Genomic DNA, 26,828 nt, shown 5'->3' with positions numbered 1-26,828 from the left:
TATTCCAAGTCATAAAAGGAAAAAAACTATCAACCCAGAATACTGTAACCTGCAAAGCTCTCATTTATGAGTGAAGGTGAAATAAAGACCTTTCATAACAAATAGAAATTGAAATAATTTGTCACCACTCATCCAGCCTTAAAAAAGATGCTTAAGGATTTGCCTCACACAGAAATATGGACATCACCATGAAAGAAGGTGAAGGCAGAAAATCTCCCAGTAAAAGTACAAAGGAAATCTGAAGTAAACAACAGGAACATTTATGGGAAAAGTGGCAGGAAATTTGAACTTACTCTGGTTTTTCTTCTGTATTTCTTTAGATTTCAGAATATTCTGTTACTGAAAATCTAGCCACATATTAAGACATTCTGTTTTTGAATCTTTTTTAAAAAGAAGACATTTATTATATTGGGCCATCTTTTTTTTCCCTTCTCGTATTACATATCATTTGTGTGATTATAGTGTTAAGTCTTGGTTCTTATGTCTTTGGGCAGAAGAGTGTATCAGTTATTTTAAATGAATTTTTCCCTATCTTTGAAGCTCAATCTGTAAGTGTGTTGTTGCCACAAAAGAAAATACTTGGATTTGCATTACTTGAATACTTTAAAACTGAAATTGATAAGATACATTATGTAATGAATTAGTTTTTCATATCTGGACAAAATTAGAAACAAAATAAAGATTTGAATTTGAACAAAATAAAGATTTCAACAAAATAAGCACTGTGAACCCTTTTGTGTCTGAGGCATATAAAATTCAAGTGTTTACCAGATTTTTCTCCTGAAATCCTGCTCTTTTCTGTGCTTCATGCATTTACTCTTATTATTGACATTTTAAAACAGCAGGGTTAAAGTGTTATTATATCTGTGTTCATTATGAATCCCATAGCTTTTCTAGTTAGGAAAAAAATAAAAATATTTTATTAATATTTCATCCACTGATGGTATTTTAGATACCTTTAATCATTTTAATAAGGCATCTATAAAAATGTAAAACATTATATATTGTGTTTGAACTAGTTAGTGAAGAGTAAGAAAAAAACTAGCTTATTGAGACTGTAGATGTTCCATTAGTTAAGTTTCAAAATTTTTAATAAAGGAACTTTCAGGGATAGGTTGAGACCCAACAGTATCCATTAAACTAGCTCCTGTGACATGGAAAGGAACCCTGGAAGCAGTGGAGGACATATGAGGGCATTAATTTACCATGGTTGTGATTGTAGTATGCTCATATTTAAATACAGGTAATGACACATTGATATTTTTGTTGCCCAATAATCTGGAGTAGTGTCTTGTATTTATCTGCACTAAAATAACTATAAATTAATGGAATCTACAAAGAAAAAACTTTATGACTGTACTGTATTTGGGAGCCTTTGTACAGCTGGGTAAAGTTTCCATAATACAAAGTATTTGAGTTTTAAAATTTACTGTTATAAGGAAGAAGACATGGTATTATTTCATCTACTTTATTGATAACTTGCTTATTGAGTTTCAGAAGAAAACAATAAGAAATGATGACTTTTCACTGCACTGGTATAATGTTAAATTGGCAAGTTGTAGCATAAAGCTTAAATCTGTTTCTCAAATGTGAACCATAGGTCGGCGCCGCGGCTCAATAGGCTAATCCTCTGCCTGCGGCGCCGGCACACCAGGTTCTAGTCCCGGTCGGGGCACCAGATTCTGTCCTGGTTGCCCCTCTTCCAGGCCAGCTCTCTGCTGTGGCCCGGGAGTGCAGTGGAGGATGGCCCAAGCACCCCATGGGAGACCAGGAGAAGCATCTGGCTCCTGCCCTCGGATCAGCGCGGTGCGCTGGCTGCAGCGCACCGGCCGCGGCGGCCATTGGAGGGTAAACCAACAGCAAAAGGGAGACCTTTCTCTCTGTCTCTCTCTCTCTCACTGTCCACTCTGCCTGTCAAAAAAAGAAAAAAAAAATGTGAACCATAGTAGTCTAATGCTGCTTTGTGTATACTGTAAGTGCTACAAATAGTCTCAGCACTGAAGATGTATTGATACCTCTCAAATAAATGCAACCTTTGATGTAGGTGTTTTGATATGCCTCAGAAAGTATCTGAGTGTCTGCAAATTTGTTAATCTGTTTGGTAATGAAGATACTTCCTTTTTCTTTCGTTGCTGTTGTTCCATATTTTCATGTTTAAATTTCAATTTTTACATTTTTATTACTGATAATTTAAGTATAATTTGTTCAATGGTTCAAATGGGGTGTCAGTGAAGAAACTTAAGAACAACCTCATTCATGTAACTGCTTAAGTAAAAACTACATTTTATGTTCTGTATTCATACACTTTTAATGATCTGTATTTCCATTTATATATAAGTGATGATGTTTAAAAACAAAAAAACCTATTTAGTTGACCCATTTATATGTGATTTGTTTTATTGCTTTTTTTTTTTTTGGATGATTTTTAAAACAGTTACTAAAGTGATGGAGAGTTCTATTTCTCCTATTTTGGATTAGTCTATTTTACCAAGTTCAATAGTCAAAGATTTTTATTGCTGTCATTAAGGTCATTTAATTCTTATTATGCTTAGTTTGTATCATGACAGCAAACTCAACCTGATAGATGACTTTACTAGGGTATTTACAGATTTTTTTTTTATGTTGTTCTTAAACATGTAAATACTAAGGGAACATTTCATTTAATGTTATTTATATTAAATTAATTTTAGAAATAAAGAATTGAGTAGTACAGTGAGTTATATAGTCACTAAATCCTGGGTTCTATGAACAGTCTCCACATATTTCTACATTTAAATATTTGTAATGTGAGATAATTCATGAAAAGAAGCAGGTCAGTGATGTAATAAATAAACCTTTTAATGATGTTCTAATGCTGACAAATGCAGTTTTATTTCGTTTGGATTATAATGGCGTGTAAGTATTTTGGGCCCCAATATGCCAATAATTAGAGCTCCATTTGGAGCTGTGATCAAGATGGCTAAAAATGCTACTGTCATCACATCCTTCGAATATGCTTCCAAGTGGGGTGCAGTGCGTCTTGCTGTTTCTAGAGCCAAAGGACCTAATACAGCCTGCATTTAGGGGGAAAGATGTTAAACACAGTTAACATGCAATAAAAGTAAATGGCTCTGTCAAAATAACAAACAAAAAATTGCTAGTACTAGGCTAATAGAAAAAAATGAGACAAGAGTAAAAGTGGTTATGCATTAGTTCTATGTTCTGCTTAGTGAATATATCTGGGAGAATAGCAAGAATAGAGAATAGGAAGGACAACTCGGTGTTCAAACTCTTTGGGGCTGATTTTACACTCCTGTCCTCTCAGCCTTTTCCTGTTGAAACATCTGAGTGCTCACATTACCCTCAGATCTTTAAGTGTTTCAGTTGAAGCAGTGTTTTACTTAGTTGCCTTTACCATGTACCACTGGGTTCTGGGCAGCAATAAGACAACACAAGATACTAAGGCTTTCAAGATTCGCTAGGATTTGCTGTTCTTCTCATTGTTCTTACTTGGGAGGTGGTGTGACATAGGACTGACAGGAGTTTTGGTTTCTAACAAACTGGGTTTGAGTTCTGTTTTTGCTGTAACCACATGAGTGATCTTGTACAACCAACTCAAACTCTTTCTAATTACTTGTAAATTGAACAACATGAGAGTACTTCAAAAAGTTCATGGAAAATGTGTATTATGAAAAAAGCAGGCATGCATTTCAGATTTTCTGCAGTAAAATTAACTTATCTTTTGGTTCCATTTTTTCCAAACCTTTTTCTGATGTACCCTCATACTTAACCCCACTGGAATAGTTGTGAGGATTAAATATGAGAATAGAAAGAACACCTGGCACACAGCATGTATTCAGATAATAATAAGTTTCTCTTCCCATTCAGTCCTCATTCCCTGCATGTCAGGGGATGAATTCCTTTGAATTCTTTGTTTTAAAGTGACCTACAGAGTCACAAAAATTTTCCACATATTTATTATATCATATTTATTTTTAATTACTTAAAACAAATTTCTTGCTATCCTTCTTTATATTTGCTAATTTGCATCTGAACTTGTCAATATTTTTAGGGATTAAATACAGATACATATTTTTATGAAGTTGCAAAGTGATAATGCACTGGTAGACATATTAGTCTAATATCAGAGATTATGACAAAAGAACCCCCAGTTTAAGATCATTTTCTATATTCCAAGTCAGTGATTAAAAGTGGTTTCATTTATATATATATGTATATATATATATACATGCAAGTTTTGTGTGTATGTATATATTATATACATAACTTTTATTTACTAAATATAAGCCAGTGTATTCGATTCAAGGGAGAGAAACATAAATCAGGAAGAAAACCAGCTCTAAAGAATATTACAGTTTAGAAGAGATTTTGAACATAAAAGAGCTGCCAAAGCCATTGACTTTTAAGAGATGATGTTGATAATTGCTAAATTAATAATGCTTATATAGTTAGATATAATTTATCATATGGCAATTACTATTCTTAAAGCTTTTCTTTTATTAACTCGTTTAATCCTCAAGTGAAACATACCATATAGGGACTGCTATTAGATGACAAATGATTTCCACCTAGTAACTTAGAGTTAATATTATTTCTTTAGAAGAATCCAGTTAGCAAACTTATCTTACATTTATAACTACATTCTTTATGTGCCCTCATAACATCTTCCATTTTTTCTACTTGAATATTTTTAACAATTTATTTATTTATATAAAGGTTCTGCTTGACTTTCATCAGTATCTTCAAGCAGCAGAGAATGGAGGAAGAGATGAAAGTGAAAACTTAAAAAATTTTGTTCATCCAATTCATCTGTCACATTTTTATCAGCTGTCATTGCTGTTGTGACTGTCTCCTTGCATAAATAACTAATTTTGTATTTCTTGCTACTCACTGGAACCAGTTTGATATTCTTTGTACAGACGACAGCCTAGATCCAGGAGACAAGATCAGGCGGAAGAGGAATAATACTGAAAGACTTGAGGAAGCACTTGCTTTTCTTTTTTTCCCTGCTTTACAAAAATTATGAAATAATAAAAACAAAATTGCAAATGTATTGTTGTAAGGAGACAAAATAGAGTGATGGACAGATACTCCTTTTGCAGATTTATTATCCCTACAGCAGAAATTGAAAACAAAAACATCATTAATTAGTAACATCATTGCTTGAGCACCATCATGTGCCAGAGACTGTGCTGAGCACTTATGTGCATTATCTCATTTAATCCTCACAACACTGCTTACGAAGTAGATTCAATTACAGACTCACTGGAAAATGTGGAAATGGCAGCACAGAGAGATTAAGAAGTGACTTGCCTAATGCTATAGACAAGTACCATGGTATTTAAAATAGGCAATCTGGTCCCTTGGGACTGATTTTCTAACCAAGAGAAAAGAAAATTCTGTTGCACAGAAATTTACAAGCTTCTGCTTTGGAATAACAGTGCAGAGAAGAATTCCAATTAAATGAGGAATTATGTTGCTAGGTTAAAAAAGTCTAACAAGTAGTAATATCTTTTAGAAGGAGAAAATCATTGAATTAGAGGACAAAACTACAAGGTCGCCTTTTTCATTCATTCATTTATTAATTCATTCTTGTAGGTATGCAATTCATATTTATTTTAGGCACACAATGCTTATTTACCTCATGTGTGCCAGGCACTGTGTTAAGTGCCATGGAAAAATAATGAGAAACAAAGCAAATAATGTTCCTGTCCTTTCTATAAAGGATATTGCAAGGACTCTGAAATTAATCAAATATCCATAGAAATGTATAATTTAAAACAATATATGTGTATTCATGTGGTAGAATGAGTAGCAGGATAGAAAAGATGTATTTTTAAAAAATTAGAAAAAATATAAAAATTATAATTTCTAGATACACTCTTTTATATTTTAGGAAATTAGGAACAATCCATAAACTTTAAGAAGTATGTCATTAAAAGTACATTTTTCAATTTCAGAATAATTGCTTTCAAACTCAGTTTCAAAGAGGTTACATTATTATTAATAAATAATTATTGTCAAACAAGCAATCTAAAAGTAAGGCCAGTAAGCCTTACCTTTTTCATTCAGAATTTTAAAAAATAATCATAAAATTGTTAGAATGATTTAATATGTTCTTACTTGGACTGTAGCTTTGGGCATCCATGATAAAGCAATAAATATTTTCTCCTTAAAATTAAAACCAGCAAAACACATCAACAGAAATGTGGTTAAAATTCGAACACACAATGCCAGACTGAGGGTAGCAACACAAACGCCTACAACAGATAAAAACAAACATAAATAAAAAGACATTTGGGAAGAAAGCATATGCCTAGAGATTGCTTTCTATAACTTTTGAAAACATTTTAAAGTTACTGCTCCTTTATGTCTAGTTTTAAGTTAGAATTTAATAATTATAAAAAATGATGGGGCTGGCGCTGTGGCACAGTGGGTTAAAGCCCTGGCCTGCAGCACAGGCATCCCATATGGGCGCTGGTTTGTGTCCCAGCTGCTCTACTTCCGATCCAGCTCTCTGCGCTGGCCTGGGAAAGCAGTGGAAGAGGCCCAAGTCCTTGGGCCCTTGAATCCGCGTGGGAGACCTAGAGGAAGTTCCTGGATCCTGGCTTTGGATCGGCTCAGCTCTGGCAGTTGCGGACATTGGGGAGTGGACCATCAGATGGAAGACCTCTCTATCTCTCTCTCTGTCTCTACCTCTCTCCATAATTCTGCCTCTCAAATAAATAAGATAAATCGTTTTCAAAAAAAAAATGCAGGAATATGTGTTTGGCCTAGTGGTGAAGACACCATTTGAGACACCTGCATCCTATGTTGGAGTGCCAGGGTTCAAGTCCTAATTCCTCTTCTACTTCTAGTTTCCTGCTAAAATGCACCCTGCAAGGCAGCAGCAAGGGCTTAAGTAGCTGGGTCTCCAAAACCCATGGGGAAGACCTGATTGAGTTCCTGGCTCCTGGCTTCTGCGTGGCTAAGCCACAGCTGTTGTGGCATTTAGATAGAGAACCAACAGATGGGAGATCTCTGTCTTTCAGTGTCTCTCTTTTTTCTCTCTCTCTTTCAAATAAATAATAAATAAAAATTTAAAAATACAAATATGATTGAGAATTCAGCATACAGTGCAAGAGTTACCTAATGGTAGAAACATCATATATAAGAAGATAGATGACATTTATTCAATTCTGAACTAACAAATTTTTTAAAAAAAATTTTAAAAAGAGTTGCAGAGAGAGGTAGAGACAGAGAGAGAGAGAGATTTTCCATCTGCTGGTTCACTCCCCAGATGGCTGCAATGGGCAGAACTGCGCTGATCCGAAGCCAGGAGCTTCCTCCGAGTCTCCCACATGTGTGCAGGGGCCCAAGCACTTAGGCCATCTTCTACTGCTTTCCCAAGCCACAGCAGAGAGCTGGATCGGAAGAGGAACAGCACGGACTAGAACCGGCACCCATATGGGATGCCTGCGCTTCAGGCCAGGGTGTTAACCAACTGTGCCACAGTACTGGCCCCTGAACTAACAAATTTTAAATTGAATTCAATTCTGAAGAAATAGACCTTTTGGAAATACTTTTAAGTGGAAGTATTTAAAAGCTCCTGATAGCATCAAGTATTTCTCCACAGAAAAGAAATCTTAATCTCTATTTTCTCAGATTATCCAGGGAAGAGAGTCAAAGCTATCTCTGAAAAAAAAATCACACAGTATAAGGAAGGGCAAATATACGTATGTCACATAGTATCTATGAGTTTTTAAAAAGATATATTGTAAATAAAATTTAAAAATTGATAATTTCTTAAATATTTTTGAATTTTATATTTTTTGTGCTCTAATTATTCTTACCAATTGTATTTGGTTCAAGAGCTGACACAGATATTTCTGATCCAACTAAACCAAAAAGAAGAGGTTGAAAAACATTCCATGCAGCTGTAATAAAACTTTGGACTCTAATCTGTGGAAAGGAGAAATATAGTTACTGTGGCACATAGAAGATAAATGCATTTGAGAGATTTGAAGTTTAACCACATTTAATAAACTTATTTCACTTTTAGGAGAAATGTTAAAACCCAGTTAATAAAAACTGAGTATGTTAATTCTTTTATACAAACATTTAGGTAAAATTTGACTAAAAGAAACATACTAATGTATAAAATAAAAAATGTGGTTTGATCATTTTGCCACAGAACAAGTGAGATCTTGGGAGATTAAGAGATGCACAATTAGAGCGCAAACCTTTGTTTGTAAGGTAACTGAACAGCGACAGAACTGCATCACTCGTAATGAGAACCTATCTGGCTCGTGCAAACATCTGGACTTGCAGAAGGGAGCTGAGAAGACCTCTGCTAACAATCACCCTAGAACTTAGTCCCAGGAAAATGAATCCTTATGATGTCATAGGCTATAAGGTAAAAATGTCATTAGCTACTAGGGAAAAAAATCTGATATTCTGTTAGACCTGCTTCCAGAAGAACTATGTTGAATACTTCAAAGTCATTTTTTTTTCTTAAAATCAAATCAAAGATGGGTATTAGATTCTTATTCAGATGCCTGGCTAGCTCCCCTTTTTGTGAATGAATGCCTCCCAGGGTCATTTCCCAATTAGTTACAAGAAGGCCTGTACTGGTATAACAGTCTGGTTCTTCTGCAGCAATCTGGATGGAAAGATTTTCTGCTCAGTTGGTTTATTTTTGTTTACAGAACATATATAAGAACTCTGAGGTACCTTGCTTGGGGCATAAGCCACCTTCATAACTATTCCCCTTATGACTGGAGTTTCTGATCGCTGCTTATAAAAGTAAAGTTAAAAGAAAGAAAAAAACAAAAAAAAATCAGTATTGCTATTTCTTCTTTAGGGTACATTATTTGTTACATTTAAGATTTTTTTAGAGATTTTATTTATTTGAAAGACAGAGTTACAGAGAGAGAGAGAGAGAGAGAAAGAGAAAGAGAGAAAGAAAGAGAGGTTTTCCATCTGCTCTTTCATTCCCCAAATGGCCGCAACAGCCGGACTTGAGTTATCTGAAGCCAGGAGCCAGGAGCTTCATCCAGGTCTCCCATGTGGGTGCAGGGGCCCAAGGACTTGGGTCATCCTCCACTGCTTATCCAGGCACAGTAGGGAGCTGGATTGGAAGTAGAGCTTGAACTGGCTCCCATATAGGATGCTGGTGCTGCAGGCTGGGGCTTTAATCTCCTGCGCCACAGTGCTGGCCTCTTTATTTAATCTTTAAAAGTTGTTAATTTCTCCTTCTCCTTCTCCTTCTCCTTCATCTCCTTCTCCTCCACCTTCTCTTATTTTGTTCTCTTCCTCCTTCTCCTCTCCTCTCCTCCCCCTCCTTCCTTTTTTTTTTTTAATATTTATTTATTTGAAAGGTAGAGTTAACAGCGAGAGAGGGAGATACAGAGAGATCTTCCATCTGCTGGTTCACTCCCTGAATGGCTGTAACAGCCACAGCTGGGCTGGAGTGAAGCCAGGGGCCATGAAATTCATCCTGGTCTCCCATGTGGGTGCAGGGACTCAAGTACTTCTTTTGCTGCTTTCCAGGTGCATTGGCAGGGAGCTGGAATGGAAGTGGAGTAGCCAGGGCTCGAACAGGTGCCCTTATGGGATGCTGGCATCACAGGTGGTGGCTTTACCCACTGTGTCACAACCCTGGTCTCATCTTGTTTCTTTCTTTTTTCATATGAAAAAGAATTATATAATTTGGGATAAAATCTAGGTTTTTCTTTTTAAAGATTTATTTGAAAGGCAGAATTACAGAGATAGGGAGAGAGAGAGAGAGATCTTCCATCTGCTGGGTTCACTTCCAAAATGGCTGCAATAGCCAGGCCTGAACCAAATTGAAGCCAGGAGCCAGAAGCTTCTTCCAGGTCTCCCATGTAGGTAGCAAGGGCCCAAGCACTTGGGCCTATTCATTAATTTTTAAAAATTATTATATTTGTTTATTTGAAAAGGAGAGAGAGAGAGAGACTTGCTTCTACTCACTGTTGAACTCTCCAAATGCTTACAACAGCACATACACACATATATGAATATATCTTTACCCCACAGTATTCACAAAATAAAGTCTAGATAAAGAACTAAATGCAAAAACATAATGAACAAAAATTACCAACATAATAGAAGATAATATAGTAGTATATCTTTATAATGTTTATACTTTTACAATCTTGGATGTAGAAGTCTTTCTTAAACAGGATGCAGAATCCATGGGGTAAACATTTAACCTAGCAGTTAAGACTCTGATTAAGATGCCCACATCCTATATCAGAGTATGTGGATTCACTTCACAGCTACAGCTGCTGATTCCAGCCTCCTGTTAATGCAGACCCTGGGTGGCAATGGTGATAGCCCAAGCAGTTGGGTTGCTGCCATCTATATGGGAGATCTGAATTGAGTTCTCAGCTCCCAGTTTTGGCTTAGTCCAAACCCAGCCATACAATGCTTTTGGGGTATGAGCCAGCAGATGGGAGCTGTTTGTCTCTGTCTCTCTCACTCTTACTCATCTGCTTCTTTCTCAGTGTCTCTCACATAAATAAATTAAAAAAATTTTAACAACACAAACAAAAAATTCAGGATGCAGAATCCCAAACCGAAAGGAAAAATGGATAAGTTTGGCTATAGGAAATTTTACTTTTATACAAAAGATAACATAAACAATGTTGAAGATAAGTAAATAGTATATGCAATGAATACATAACAAAGGATCAGAAGCCCTAACACACAAACTGTAAGATAGAAACAACAAGGTAAATAATTAAATAAAATGGGCAAAGAATCAATAAGCAGTTAAGAAGGAATATATGAGAAGAAACTTACTCCACTACTAATCAGGGAAATGTAAATTAAAAAAAACAATGTCATTTAGTTTCTTACTCATCTGATGGTTAAAAAAATAAAAAAAGAACTAATTGAGAGTCTCCAGTATTGCTGAAAATTTTAAGTATTAACTATTCTCCTACACTGTTAGTAGGGGTATAAACAACTAAAATATTTTGCAAGTAGTAATTCTACAATACCATCAAAATAAAGGTAAATTATTTTGTAACCCCAAAATTCCATTTCTAGGAATCTATGCTTATGGACGTCCTTGTGCAGATGTAAAAAAGACACATTGACAGGATTGTTTATGGCAGCATCATATGAAATACAAAAAATGAAAAAGATTGAAATGTCTTAAATTAGTGGATTGGTTAGATGAAATCATTAATTGTGGGAAGTGAGTTTGATAGGAGTGATGGAGGATAATCTTCATGGATTAATTATATGATTAAAATGTTAACATATAAGACTTAAATTAATAAAAGTTATATAATTATACTAAATACAATTTGGGGAAAGGCCTGATGTGATAATGCAACTTCTGATTGCATTTTAGTATATTTCTAAGTGTTTTTCCTAAATATATATTTTTAAAAGTCCAAAGTTGGTTTATATATATATTTTTAAAGATTTATTTTATTTCTTTGAAAGACAAGTTACCGAGAGGTAGAAACACAGAGAGGTCTTTCATCCATTGGTTCACTCCCCAAATGGTCACAACAGCTAGAGCTGAGCTGATCCAAAGCCAGGAGCTTCCTCTGGGTCTCCCACCTGGGTACAGGTGCCCAGGAACTTGGGCCATCCTCTGCTGCTTTCCCAGGCACATTATCAGGGAACTGGAAGTGGAGCAGCCAGGGCTCAAACCAGTGCCCATATGGGATGCCGGCACTGCAGGACAGGGCTTTAATCTGCTGCACCACAGTGCCGGCATTAATATTCTGTTTCCTTATTGATTCATACACTTCCTTGCGGACACAAATGGCCTGGGAACATTTTTCATCTAGGATGAGGGGATTTCCTAATTGTCCATTATAAATATAAAAATTAGTTATTTTGTCTTTTATTTATTTTTAAAAATGTTTATTCATTTTTATTCACTTGAAAGAGAGAGAGACAGAAAGATCTTCATCTACTTGTTCACTCTCCCAAATGCCCACAACAGCTGGGGTCAGGCCTCGCTGAAGCTAGAAAATAGCAACTCCATCTGTTCCTCCCACATGAGTACCAAATACTCAGTACTTGAGTCATCGCCCACTGCCTCCCAGGTAATTATAGGAAAATGGATTGGAAGTGGAGGCAGAGGCAGGAATCAAACCAACGCAGTCTAATAGGAGATGTGGGTATCCCAACTGTTGGCTTAAATGGTTGTGTCACAATGTCTGCCGCTATTTTTTATTTAAAAATTGTATTATGTGAAAGAAAAAAAGTTGATTTCATGGAAGTAAAGAATAGATAGTGGTTATCAGACCTTGGAAAGGGTGTGGAGGAGGAAGATGGAGAGCGGATGAGTACTGAGTACAAGAGTCCAGTGGGATAGGAGAAGTAACTTCTGGTGAATGTTTTGTAGCACAGTAGGATAATTATGGTTGACAACAATTAACTGATTTTTTTTTTTTGACAGGCAGAGTGGACAGTGAGAGAGAGAGAGAGAGACAGAGAGAAAGGTCTTCCTTTTTCCGTTGGTTCACCCCACAATGGTCGCTGCGGCCAGCACGCTCTGGCCAGCGCACCGCACTGATCCGAAGCCAGGAGCCAGGTGCTTCTCCTGGTCTCCCATGCAGGTGCAGGGCCCAAGGACTTGGGCCATGCTCCACTGCACTCCTGGGCCACAGCAGAGAGCTGGACTGGAAGAGGAGCAACTGGGACAGAATCCGGCGCCCCAACCGGGACTAGAACCCGGTGTGCCGGGGCCACAGGCGGAGGATTAGTATATTGAGCCACAGCGCCAGCCAATTAACTGAATATTTTAAAATGGGCAATAGAGAGGACTTTGAATGGTTCCAACACAAAGAAATAGTAATTATCTGAGGGGGATGGCTATGCCAGTTACTTTGATCTCATCATTACACATTGTATGCAAATAATGAAATATCACAGTGTACCCCATAAATGTGTACAATTGCTAAGTGGTGAATGAAAATAAAAATACATTTTAAAATGGTATATTAAAAATATTCACCTTTTCTTCAGACCATGTTTTCCCTGCAATGAAAGACATCACTAATGTACATAATCCTCCAGTTCCATGCAAACCAATACGTTGGCTGCCTAAGACAGCAGAGACACACATACTCAAAATAAGGAATGCTCTCTTCAATGGGAGTTTTGACTAGAATTAGATAGATATTTAGAAATTAATTTACATTAAATACATGACACACAATTTGACATTATCATTTATTTTTGAACCTGTGATATCATATTGCAAAATATTATATTAAAGAGTGTCTAAAATGTCAATTTCCTTCCTCACTATGCATTTTAGCAGACTTACTAGCAAGTAACAAGACTTTTGATTACTAGAGGTTCAACTTCCAGTACATCTGATATGAATGTTATTAAAGTGTTTATAATACTTAAATTGTAATTGAAGATAACAGGAGGGACCCCTATAACCTTCAGTTCCATATACTATCCAATTAATTATTAAATTTAAAATTTTGAGTATCTTTTTATCCAAAATAATTGTTACAGGTCAATTAGGATGGAGGTCACAGAAATACAGGGGGTAATGAGACATCTTTTAGGGCAGTAAAGGGTAAATTTAATGTGTTGCCTCTGTCAAAGGAAAGTAGCAGCAAATTTAAGTCAGAAAGTATGCAGCAATGAATAGGAACCTCTATTTCCATAAAATGTTCAACGGTTAAGTTTTGCGGACTAAAGATTAGGAAAAAAGCCATCAAACATCAATAATCAATTTAGTGGAGAAAAGGTTTGGTGGAATGAAAGTGATAAGCTGAGTTTAATGACATTTTTCTGATATTCCTTACCTGCCAAGTCAGGAAATAAGTCTTCAATCAAAGACATTGACCTGTATCAATCACTACTGTGCTGTTTTTGCACAGAGCAAGCATGAGTCTACTTTTGTGGAAAGGGAAGTAAGTACTAAATTTAGTATTTCATGGATCTCCCTAAAGTTAAAGATTTTTAAAGGAATGTCTAATACAACACTTCTACAGAATAGGTTAGTTTTTAATTTACCTGGTCTTTACTTGGAAAAAAATGAACAAAATGTCCCAGAATAGTTCCTACCAGCACACCAATAAGTACATCCCGGAAGGAGGATACGATATTATTAAGTATACCACCTGTAAGGGCACACAATAAGGGAAACATTTCATAGAGAAATATTTTCACAGATGCTACATATCAGAAAACCATTTCTAATGATTCATGAAGAAAGGCAAGCATTTTATAAAACATATATTAGGAAAATGAAACTTTACTATTATTTTTAAATTTTTTTATTAATTAATTTTTTATTTTTTTTGACAGGCAGAGTGGACAGTGAGAGAGACAGAGAGAAAGGTCTTCCTTTGCCGTTGGTTCACCCTCCAATGGCCGCCGCGGCTGGCGCGCTGCAGCCGGTGCACTGCGCAGATCCGATGGCAGGAGCCAGGTGCTTCTCCTGGTCTCCCATAGGGTGCAGGGCCCAAGGACTTGGGCCATCCTCCACTGCACTCCCTGGCCACAGCAGAGAGCTGGCCTGGAAGAGGGGCAACCGGGACAGAATCCAGCACCCCAACCGGGACTAGAACCCGGTGTGCCGGCGCCGCAAGGCGGAGGATTAGTCTAGTGAGCTGTGGCGCCGGCAGGAAAATGAAACTTTAATAGTGACATATGTGAAAACATGTAGATTTACTAGATAAATTAAATATGTGCTTGCAAAGAATTTAATAGGGACTCAACTCAGAAGTTTCCATTGTATAAAGGGCTAGAAAACAAAGAAATAATGAGTTACAATGTGGTCCTCTTAATCAAGCCTGAAAGACCAGGTTAAAGCAAAGTAACAGAGAGAAAGTGAAAAAGGAGCACCTGTAACACCTAGCAGATGGCCAGGGCAGTTTTATTAATGATTTTTCTCTGATGCATTACTTTGAGAAAGAAACAAATCATTTAAACATTAAAAAATAAAAACAATTTAACAACATAAAAAATTTTGCTCCTGGGCCAGTCCTTGCAATATCTGAGTCAACTGAGTTTTCAATATATTTTATACCCATGGATATTATACATTTATATTTCTGGCTCATTATAACAAGTAAAAAGCAAGAATAAGCAACAAAAAATTAATCCTGGGTCACAAGAAACTTTCCATTCTACTTTAGGTATTGGACTCACTAAACTATGTAAATATATATCTTGGAAAATTTTTATATTAAAAATAATAGTGATGGCTGGCGCCGCGGCTCAACAGGCTAATCCTCCGCCTTGCGGCGCCGGCACACCGGGTTCTAGTCCCGGTCGGGGCGCCGGATTCTGTCCCGGTTGCCCCTCTTCCAGGACAGCTCTCTGCTGTGGCCCGGGAAGGCAGTGGAGGATGGCCCAAGTGCTTGGGCCCTGCACCCGCATGGGAGACCAGGAGAAGCACCTGGCTCCTGGCTTCAGATCAGCGCGGTGTGCTGGCCGCAGTGCGCCGGCCGCGGTGGCCATTGGAGGGTGAGCTAACGGCAAAGGAAGACCTTTCTCTCTGTCTCTCTCTCTCTCTCACTGTCCACTCTGCCTGTCAAAAATTAAAAAATTAAAAATAAACTAAAAAAAAAAAAAGTGGGGCCAGCACTGTGGCATAGTGAAGCCACTGCCTGTGATGCAGCATCCCATATAGGAATCAATTAGAGTCCGGCTGCTCCACTTCCTATTCAGCTCCCTGCTAATGGCCTGGGGAAGCAGAGTAGGACATCCCAAGTGCTTGCGCTCCTACACCTATGTGGGAGACTTGGATGAAGCTCCTGGCCGAGCCCCAGACATTGTAGTCATTTTGGGAGTGGATCAGGGGATGGACTATCTCTCTGTTTCTCCCTCTCTCTCTATGAGACTCTGCCTTTCAAATAAATAAAATGAACCTTAAAATAGAAACAGTGACATCAACAAGGTGATGAATTAGGAAGCTCCAAACCTTTATGTTCCATAGAGACACTCTCTGAACAACCATAAAAAAAGCCTTTACAGAACTCCATAAGCCAATTAAAAAGCTGCAGCACCCCAGGCAAGTCCAAAGCATGGGATAGTGGCATGGAAACTTGTAAGAAAAACTGCTTCTTTGTACACACAATAGCCCTTCCCCAAGCTGGCACAGGTTGGCATGATTGGGAGAAAATCATCAGGAGTGAAAGAGAAGAGCAACTATAACTAGTACTCAAACAGTATTTTTCACTTTGTGTTTCTATGTGGGGGCAAACTGTTGAAATCTTTACTTAATATATACTAAACTGATCTTCTGTATATAAAGAGAATTGAACATGAATCTTGATATGAATGGAAGGGGAGAGGGAGCGGGAAAGGGGAGGGTTGTGGGTGAGAGGGAAGTTATAGGGAGGAAAGCCATTGTAATCCATAAGCTGTACTTTGGAAATTTATATTCATTAAATAAAAGTTTAAAAAAAAAAAGAGAGAAGAGCAGGACATTTTTGGGAGGTTTCCTTGGGTTACTGCTCTCTGCTTTACCTGTCTCCCAATCTGCATACTTTTTAGATGCCTGAGAACCACTGAGAACAAAGGGCACAGAAAAGGAACATATTACAGAACCACAGGCAGACACCAGGGGGAGCAAGAACTCCAGAAGAAGAAACTGGCAAACCCCTCTAATTGGGCTACTGCATGCACAAACTCGAAGTTGATGCAGCCCAGAAGTTTGAGAGCCCCTAGAATCTATCTCCAAGCTTCTTGCTGAATGTCTTCTACATGAAGCCAGTCAGTGAAGACTGGGAAAGGTGGCAGTCTTTCTAAAAGCCCTAATCCCTCCAACATTAAACACACATACAAGGCATACATGAAAAGGGATATATGATCAAAGCAAAGAAGCAAATTATATCTCCAGAAACCGACCTCAAAGAAATAGAGATCCATGAATTATGTAACAAAGAATTCAAAATAACTGTCGTAAAGCAGTTCAATGAGAACATGGATACACAACTAAAGGAGTCAGGAAATGAGGTATGAACAAATTGAGGATGTCAACAAAGAGACAGAAATTATAAACAGGGGGCTGGCATTGTGGCATAGTAGATTAAGCCACTGATTGCAGAGCCAGCATCCCATATCAGTGCTGGTTTGTGTCCTGGAAGCTGCACTTCCAATCCAGTTCCCTGCTAATGCACATGGGAAAGCAGTAGAAGATGACCCACATGCTTTGGCCCCTGACATCCACATGGGAGACCCAGATGGAGTTCCTGGCTCCTGGTTTTGGCTTCTCCCAGCCCTGCTGTTGTGGCCATTTGGAAAGTAAGCCAGCAGATGGAAGACTCTCTCTCTCTCTGTAAGTCTGTCTTTCAAATAATAATAAATCTTTGAAAAAATGAAATAAACTATAAGAAGAACCACCCAGAAACTCTGGAGCTGAAGAATACCATAACAGAATTTAAAAATTCACTAAAAGGGATCAAAAAGAGTCCGCATTAAGCAGAAGAAACAATTAGTGAAGGTGAAGACAGGTCATTTGAAATTATTAAGTCAGAGGAGCCAAAAAAAAAAAAAAAAAAAAAAGAAGAAGAAGAAAAGTTAAGAGAGCCTAAAGGACTTATTGCATGTCATCAAGTGGACTAATTTGCATATTATGGAACTTCTGGAAAGGAGAGAGGATATAAAGGGGCAGAGAGTCAGTTGAAGAAACAGCCAAAATCTTCTCAAATTTGAGGAAGGAAATGAACATTCAACTTCAAGAAGGTCAAAGAACTCCAATAAACCCAAAGAGACCTACAAAGAGATATATTGTAATCAAACTGTCAAAGTCAAAGAAAAATACAGAATCTTGAAAACAGGAAGAGAAAGCATCTAGTTACATCTAAGCTAGTTGCCATAAGATTATCAGCGGGCCAGCGCCGTGGCTCAATAGGCTAATCCTCTGCCTGCGGCGCCAGCACACCGGGTTCTAGTCCCGGTCGGGGCGCCGGATTCTGTCCCAGTTGCTCCTCTTCCAGTCCAGCTCTCTGCTGTGGCCCGGGAGTGCAGTGGAGGATGGCCCAAGTCCTTGGGCCCTGCACCTGCGTGGGAGATCAGGAGAAGCACCTGGCTCCTGGCTTCAGATCAGCACGGTGCGCCGGCCGCAGCATGCCGGCAGCAGCGGCCATCGGAGGGTGAACCAACGGAAAAAGGAAGACATTTCTCTCTGTCTCTCTCTCTCTCTCACTGTCCACTCTGTTAAAAAAAAAAAAAAAGAATAGTATATACAATGAAACTATCTTTCAAAGATGAGGGAGAAACAGATGTCCCCAAATAAATAAAGCTGAAAGAATTCATCACCACTAGATCTTCCTTACAGGAAATATTAGGGAGAACACTTTAGGCAGAAATGAAAAGGCAGAAGACAGTAACACAGAGGTATCAAAATATAAACTTGCACATTAAAAAGATATGTATTTAATAGGCAGAGTGACAAAGAGAGAAACAGACTGAGATATCTTCCACCAGCTGGTTCACTGCCCAAATGTCTGCAACAGCTGGGGCTGAATCAAGCCAAATCCAGATGGATAGAGCTCTATGCAGATCTTCCACATGGTGGGCAGGAGCTCCAGTACTTGAGACATCTGCTGCTTTACTGGCTCATAAGCAGGAAGGAGAGTAGATGGGACTCAGCAGGCACTCCAATATGGGACAGGGGCATCATAAGTGGTAGCTTAATGGCTGTGCCACAATGCCTGCCTCTAAAGTTTTATATTAAAGATAAATATATTGGGGCCAGCTCTGTGGTGTAGTGGGTAAAGCCACTGCCTGCGGTGCCGGCATCTCATATGGGCACTGTTCAAGCCCTGGCTACTCCACTGCCAATACAGCTCTCTGCTATGGTCTGGGAAAGCAGTAGAGGATGGCCCAGGTCCTTGGGCCACTGCACCCGCGTGGGAGACCTGGAGGAAGCTTCTGGCTCCTGGCTTCAGATCGGCACAGCTCTAGCCGTTGCGGCCAATTGGGGAGTGAACCAGCGGATGGAAGACCTCTCTGTCTCTCCTTCTCTGTGTAACTCTGACTTTCAAATAAATAAATAAATAAATTTACATAAAAAAGGTAAATATACAAATATAGAATCCTGAAATACTGTACTAGTGCTGCTAAGTCATTTTTTTAAGCTTTTATTTAACGAATGCAATTTTTTTTTTGACAGAGTGGACAGTGAGAGAGAGAGACAGAGAGAAAGGTCTTCCTTTTACCATTGGTTCACCCTCCAATGGCCGCTGTGGCTGGCACACTGCGGCCGGTGCACCGCGCTGATCCGAAGCCAGGAACCAGGAGATCTCCTGATCTCCCATGTGGGTGCAGGGCCCAAGCACTTGGGCCATCCTCCACTGCACTCCTGGGCCACAGCAGAGAGCTGGCCTGGAAGAGGGGTAACCGGGACAGAATCCAGTGCCCCGACCGGGACTAGAACCTGGTGTGCCGGGGCCGCAGGTGGAGGATTAGCCTATTGAGCTGCAGCGCCGGTCAATTATGCAAATTTCATAGGTACAACTTTAGGAATATAGTGGTTCTTTCTCCCATACCCACCCTCTCACCCACACTCCTATCCCACCTCCCCACTCCCTCTCCCATCCCATTCTTCCTTAAGGTTCATTTTTAGTTTAAGTTTATATACAGAAGACCAACTTTATACTAAGTAAAGATTTCTACAGTTTGTGCCCCCCCCAACATATAAAGTACTGTTTGAGAACAAGTTTAATTCAAATATGGAATATAAAAGATGAAAGCATACAAATAACTTCATTAAAATATATGAATGGGTACAGAATAAAAGCAATGTAAGGTATGGAAAAGGAAATGTAAAGGAGTAAAATTTTGTATGTAATTGAACTTGTTTATTTATTTATTTATTTATTTATTTATTTGACAGGCAGAGTGGATAGTGAGAGAGAGAGACAGAGAGAAAGGTCTTCCTTTTGCCGTTGGTTCACCCTCCAATGGCCGCTGCGGCCAGCACATCGCGCTGATCCGAAGCCAGGAGCCAGGTGCTTCTCCTGGTCTCCCATGCGGGTGCAGGGCCCAAGCACTTGGGCCATCCTCCACTGCACTCCCTGGCCACAGCAGAGAGCTGGCCTGGAAGAGGGGCAACCGGGATAGAATCCGGCGCCCCAACTGGGACTAGAACCTGGTGTGCCGGTGCCGCAAGGCGGAGGATTAGCCTGTTAAGCCACGGCGCCGGCCTGAACTTGTTTTAAGTTTAAAATAGATTGTCATAACTAAGATGCTTTATGTAATTCTATAGTGATAAAAAATCTACAGAAGATACACAAATAAAAGTGAGAAAGGAATCAAAGCATATCACTACAAAAAAGGAATCAATGAAACACAAAGGGAGGCAGCAAGAGGTGAAAAGAAACAAAAATAATCACAAGACACGAGAAACAATGAATAAAATGGCAATAGTTAGTCCCTGCCTATCAGTAATTGCTTTAAATATTAATGAATTCCCTGATCGGTGACAACTAACCGAGCACTAAAAAGGAAACCTGTTGAAGTGAAATGGACACTATGAGAAACGGTGACTTGATCAGCTCTTGTCCTGACTGTTGATGAACAACTTAATACTTTTTTTTTAATTAAACTTTTATTTAATGAATATAAATCTTTACTAATTATATACTGAATCGATCTTCTGATATATAAAGATAATTGGAAATGAAAAAAAAAAACCTGGTGTTAAATTGGAAATGGCATAGAAAATTAATTAATTTTTTAAAAAAATATTATGTAGGATCTCTGTCTTTAATGTGCTGTACACTCTTATTTAATGCTATAACTAGTACTCCAATAGTATTTTTTTTCACTTTGTGTTGCTATATGGGGGCAAACTGTTGAAATCGTTACCTAATATATACTAAACTGATCTTCTGTATACAACTTAATACTTTATCCCTTTTAGTACTTTTTTTTGTTCTACTTAATACTATTGGTTGAACTCTGTAATTAACACACAAGTATTTCTTAGGTGTTTAAATTTAACTGAAAAGTGATCCCTGTTAAATATAAGAGTGGGAATAAGAGAGGGAGGAGATGTACAATTTGGGACATGCTCAATCGGACTTGCCCCAAATGGTAGAGTTAGAAACGTGCCAGGGGATTCCAATTCAATCTCATCAAGGTGGCATGTACCAATGCCATCTCACTAGTCAAAGTGATCAGTTTCAGTTCACAATTGATCACAATGATAGGATTAAGAATCAAAGGGATCACATAAACAAGACTAGTGTCTGCTAATACTAACTGATAGAATTAAAAAGGAGAGAATGATCCAACATGGGAAGCAGGATACACAGCAGACTCATAGAATGGCAGATGTTCTGAACAGCACTCTGGCCTCAGAATCAGCCCTTAAGGCATTTGGATCCGGCTGAAAAGCCTATGAGAGTATTTCAGGCATGGAAAGCCAGGACACTCTGTCAAAAAAAAAAAAAAAAGACCTAAATGGAAGATAGCTGTGAGATCCCAGTGGAAAGAACAGGTCATCAAAGAAGGAGGTACCTTTCTCTGAAGGGAGGAGAGAACTTCCACTTTGACTATGACCTTGTCTGAATAAGATCGGAGTTGGTGAACTCAAAAGGCTTCCATAGCCTTGGCAACTCATGAGAAGAGCCTAGGGTGATTACTGATGCCATAAACAAGAGTGTCAATTTGTTAAGTCAACAACAGGAGTCACTGTGCACTTACTCCTCATGTGGGATCTCTGTCCTTAATGTGCTGTACATTGTGATTTAATGCTATAACTAGTACTCAAACAGTATTTTACACTTTGTGTTTCTGTGTGGGTGCAAACTGTTGAAAGCTTTACTTAACATATGCTAAACTGATCTTCTGTATATAAAGAGAATTGAAAATGAATCTTGATGTGAATGGAATGGGAGATGGAGTGGGAGATGGGAGGGTTGCAGGTGGGAGGGAAGTTATGGGGGGGGGGAAGCCATTGTAATCCTTAAGCTGTACTTTGGAAATTTATATTAATTAAAAGTTAAAATAAAAAAATTAATGACTTAATTCCTCAATCAAAAGACATAGTTTAGTTGAATGGATTTAAAAAACCCAAGTTGTCTACAAGAGACTCACTTTATTTATTTATTTATTTTTTGAGGTTCACTTTAGCTACAGGGACACATATAGGCTGCAAGTGAAAGGGCAGAAAAAGATATCCCATACAAAGGGTAACCAAAAGAGGGAAAATAGACCTTAAGTAACCATTGTCACAGAGAGAATATTATATAATGAAAGAAAGGGCAATTTATCCGGAAAATGGCATTGTGGCACAGTGGATTTTAAAGGTGCCTCCTGTGACACTGATTGTGCTCGAATCCCAGCTGCTCCACTTCCAATCCAGCTCCTACTAATGACCTGAGAAAAGTAGTGGACAAGTGCTTGGGCCATTGTACCCATGTAGGAGACCCAGTGAAGCTTCTGGCTCCTGGTTTCTGCCTGGCTCAGCCCTGGCTGTTGCCAGCCACCTAGGGAGTAAACCAGCAGATGGATGATCTTTCTTTCTCTGCCTCTCTTTCTGTAATTCTTTCAGATAAATAAATAAATATTTTAAAAAATTATAAATAGGTATGCAGAGCACCTAACTATATGAAGCAAACACTGACAAAACTGAAGGAAGAAATAGACAGCAGTGCCCTAATAGTAGGAAGCTTCAACACTTCAATTGCAGTAACAGACAGAATGACCATACAGAAAGAATAATTAGAAACCAAAAGATTTGAAACATTATAGACCAACTGGACCCGACACTTCCAGAACACTTAACTCTAACATAGTAAAATCTGCCTTCTTCTGAGGACTACAAAAAACCCTCTCTGAGACATGTTACATGTTAGCTTGCCATATTTAAGAGATTTAAGAAGACTGAAGTCATACCATGTATCTTTTCTGACACAATGGAATGAAACTAGAAACGCACAGAAGGAAAACAGGAAAAGTAAAAAAAACTGGTAATTAAATAATACAGTATTAAACCATCAATAGGGCATAGAAAAAAATCACAGGGAAGTTAGAAAATGTTCTGATACAAATAAAAGTGAAAACACAATGTACCAAAACTTAGAGGATATAGTGGAAACAGTACTAAGAGGGAAGTTTACAGAGGTAAAAGCCAACATTAAAAAAGAAGAAAGATGTCAAATCAATAATCTAACTTTATACCTTAAGGAAGAAAAAGAACAAACTCATGTATGATGTTAGCAGGAGGAAGGAACTAATAGATGTTAGAGAAGAAATAAACAAAATAAAGATTAGGAAAAAAATTCAGTAAAACTAAGAATTCTTTGAAAGTTCAATAACTGATAAACTCTTAATTAGACTAAGACAAAAAGGATACTCAAATTAAAAATGAAAGAAGCGACATTACAAAGGATGAATAAAGAGGATTATGAGTCCACCATTGGGGCCAATGCTGTGGCATAGCAGGTAAAGCTGCCTCCTTGCAGTGCTGACATCCCATATGGATGCTGCCAGTTCGAGACACGGCTGCTCCATTTCTTTTTTTTTTTTTATTAAACTTTTATTTAATGAATATAAATTTCCAAAGTATAGCTTATGGGTTACAATGGCTTCCCCCCTCCCATAACTTCCCTCCCGCCCGCAACCCTCCCCTTTCCCGCTCCCTTTCCCCTTCCATTCATGTAAAGATTCATTTTCAATTCTCTTTGTATACAGAAGATCAGTTTAGTATATATTAGGTAAAGATTTCAACATTTTGCCCATATAGCAACATAAAGTGAAAAAACTACCATTGGATTACTAATTATAGCATTAAATAGCAATGTACAGCACATTAAAGACAGAGATCCTACATAATTTTTTTTTAAAATTAATTAATTTTCTATGCCATTTCCATTTTAACACCAGGTTGTTTATTTTTTTTTTTTCATTTCCAATTCTCTTTATATACAGAAGATCACTTCAGTATATAATTAGTAAAGACCTCATCAGTTTGTGCCCACACAGAAACGCAAAGTATAAAAATACTGTTTCAGTACTAGTTATAGCATCACTTGGCTTTAGACGACACATTAGGGACAGATCCCACATGGGGTGTAAGTACACAGTGACTCCTGTTGCTGATTTAACAATTTGACACTCCTGTTCATGGCGTCAGTAATCTCCCTAGGCTCTAGTCATGAGTTGCCAGGGCTATGGAAGCCTTTAGAGTTCGCTGACTTTGATCTTATTCTGATAGGGTCATAGTCAAAGTGGAAGTTCTCTCCTCCCTTCAGAGAAAGGTACCTCCTTCTTTGATGGCCCCGTTCTTTCCACTGGGATCTCACTCACAGAGATCATTCATTTAGGTCTTTTTTTTTTTTTTCCCCATGATATCTTGGCTTTCCACGCCTGCTATACTCTCATGGGCTCTTCAGCCAGATCTGAATGCCTTGAGGGCTGATTCTGAGGCCAGAGTGTTGTTTAGGACATCTGCCATCCTATGAGTCTGCTGTGTATCCTGCTTCCCATGTTGGATCTTTCTCTCCCTTTTTGATTCTATCAGTTAGTATTAGCAGATACTTGTCTTGTTTGTGTGATCTCTTTGTCTCTTAGACCTATCAGAGCTATCAATTGTGAGCTGAAATTGATCACTTGGACTAGTGCGATGGCATTGGTACATGCCATCTTGATGGGATTGTGTTGGAATCCCCTGGCACATTTCTAACTCCACCATTTGCGGCCAGACCGATTGAGCATGTTCCTAATTGTTCATCTCCTCCCTCTCTTTTTCCACTCTTAGATTTAACAGGGATCACTTTTCAGTTAAAATTTAAACACCTAAGAATAATTGTGTGTTAATTACTGAGTTCAACCAATAGTACTAGAACAACAACAACAACAACAAATACTAAAAAGGATAAAGTATTACATTGTACATCTAAAGTCAGGACAGGAGCTGATCAGTTCATTGTTGCTTATAGTGTCCATTTCACTTAACAGGTTTCCCCTTTGGCGCTCAGTTGTCACCGATCAGGGAAAACAAATGATATTTTTCTCTTTGGGACTGGCTTAATTCACTCAGCATGATGTTTTCCAGATTGCTCCATCTTGTTGCAAATGACTGGGTTTCGTTGTTTCTTACTGCTGTATAGTATTCTATAGAGTACATGTCCCATAATTTCTTTATCCAGTCTACTGTTGATGGGCATTTGGGTTGGTTCCAGGTCTTAGCTATTGTGAATTGAGCTGCAATAAACATTAATGTGCAGATGGCTTTTTTATTTGCCAAATTAATTTCCTTTGGGTAAATTCCAAGGAGTGGGATGGCTGGGTTGTATGGTAGGGTTATGTTCAGGTTTCTGAGGAATCTCCAGACAGACTTCCATAGTGGCTTAACCAGTTTGCATTCCCACCAACAGTGGGTTAGTGTCCCTTTTTCCCCACATCCTCTCCAGCATCTGTTGTTGGTAGATTTCTGAAAGTGAGCCATTCTCACCGGGGTGAGATGGAACCTCATTGTGGTTTTGATTTGCATTTCTCTGATTGCTAGTGATCTTGAACATTTTTTCATGTGTCTGTTGGCCATTTGGATTTCCTCTTTCGAAAAATGTCTATTGAGGTCCTTGGCCCATCTCTTAAGTGGGTTGTTTGTTTTGTTGTTGTGGATTTTCTTGATTTCTTTGTAGATTCTGGTTATCAATCCTTTATCTGTAGTATAGTTTGCGAATATTTTTTCCCATTCTGTTGGTTGCCTCTTCACTTTCCTGACTGTTTCTTTTGAAGTACAGAAACTTCTCAATTTGATGCAATCCCAAATGTTAATTTTGGTTTTGACTGCCTGTGCTGTTGGAGTATTTTCCAGGAAGTCTTTGCCTGTGCCTATATCTTGCAGGGTTTCTCCAATGCTCTCTAATAATTTGATGGTTTCGGGTCGTAGATTTAAGTCTTTAATCCATGTTGAGTGAATTTTTGTGTAAGGTGATAGGTATGGGTCATGCTTCAAGCTTCTGCATGTGGAAATCCAATTTTCCCAGCACCATTTATTGAATAGACTGTCCTTATTCCAGGGATTAGATTTGGATCTTTGGTCAAATATAAGTTGGCTGTAGATGTTTGGATTGATTTCTGGTGTTTCTATTCTGTTCCATTGGTCTATCCATCTGTTTCTGTACCAGTACCATGCTGTTTTGATAACAACTGCCCTGTAGTATGTCCTGAAATCAGGTATTGTGATGCCTCCGGCTTTGTTTTTGTTGTACAGGATTGCTTTGGCTATTCGAGGTCTTCTGTGTCTCCATATGAATTTCAACGGCTGCTCCATTTCTGATCCAGCTCTCTGCTATGGCCTGGGTAAACAGTAGAGGATGGTTCAAGGCCTTGAACCCCTGCACCCATGAGGGAGACCTGGAAGAAGTTCCAGGCTCACGTTTCAGATCAGCATAGCTATGGCCATTGTGGCCATTTGGGGAGTAAACCAGCGGATGGAAGATCTGTCTCCCTGTCTCTCTGTAACTCTGCCTTTCAAATAAATAAATCGATCTTTTTTTTAAAGAGTCCACCATGAATAACTCTACACTGGAAAATTGGGTAAGTTAAGGAAAAATGAACAAATTTGTAGCAGATAAAATCTGCCAAGACAAAATCATGAAATAAAAAAATCCAAATAGGCCGGCGCCGCGGCTCACTAGGCTAATCCTCTGCCTTGCGGCGCCGGCACACCGGGTTCTAGTCCCAGTCGGGGCACCGATCCTGTCCCGGTTGCCCTTCTTCCAGGCCAGCTCTCTGCTGTGGCCAGGGAGTGCAGTGGAGGATGGCCCAAGTGCTTGGGCCCTGCACCCGCATGGGAGACCAGGATAAGCACCTGGCTCCTGCCATCGGGTCAGCGCGGTGTGCTGGCCGCAGCGCGCTAT

At 38.6% G+C, this 26,828-nt stretch overlaps 1 protein-coding gene across 1 annotated transcript in view; it reads right to left on the bottom strand.

Moving 5' to 3' along the window:
* Positions 1 to 2,837: 2,837 nt before the first annotated feature.
* Positions 2,838 to 26,828, bottom strand: part of SLC9B1 (solute carrier family 9 member B1) — a 133,405-nt gene continuing 109,414 nt past the window's right edge. Inside the window, exons 13-17 of the mRNA XM_062199805.1 lie at positions 14,011 to 14,117; positions 12,989 to 13,138; positions 7,833 to 7,941; positions 6,124 to 6,260; positions 2,838 to 3,053 (exon numbers count right to left, since the gene is read on the bottom strand). Coding sequence (XP_062055789.1) covers positions 2,838 to 3,053; positions 6,124 to 6,260; positions 7,833 to 7,941; positions 12,989 to 13,138; positions 14,011 to 14,117 — 719 coding nt within the window. The remainder of the gene's footprint in view (positions 3,054 to 6,123; positions 6,261 to 7,832; positions 7,942 to 12,988; positions 13,139 to 14,010; positions 14,118 to 26,828) is intronic.

The sequence above is a fragment of the Lepus europaeus genome, chromosome 8 (genome assembly GCF_033115175.1).
Source record: "Lepus europaeus isolate LE1 chromosome 8, mLepTim1.pri, whole genome shotgun sequence".
Lineage (NCBI taxonomy): Eukaryota > Metazoa > Chordata > Mammalia > Lagomorpha > Leporidae > Lepus > Lepus europaeus.
The sequence above is the reverse complement of the archived record's forward strand: the minus strand, read 5'-3'. Positions and strand labels throughout refer to the sequence as shown.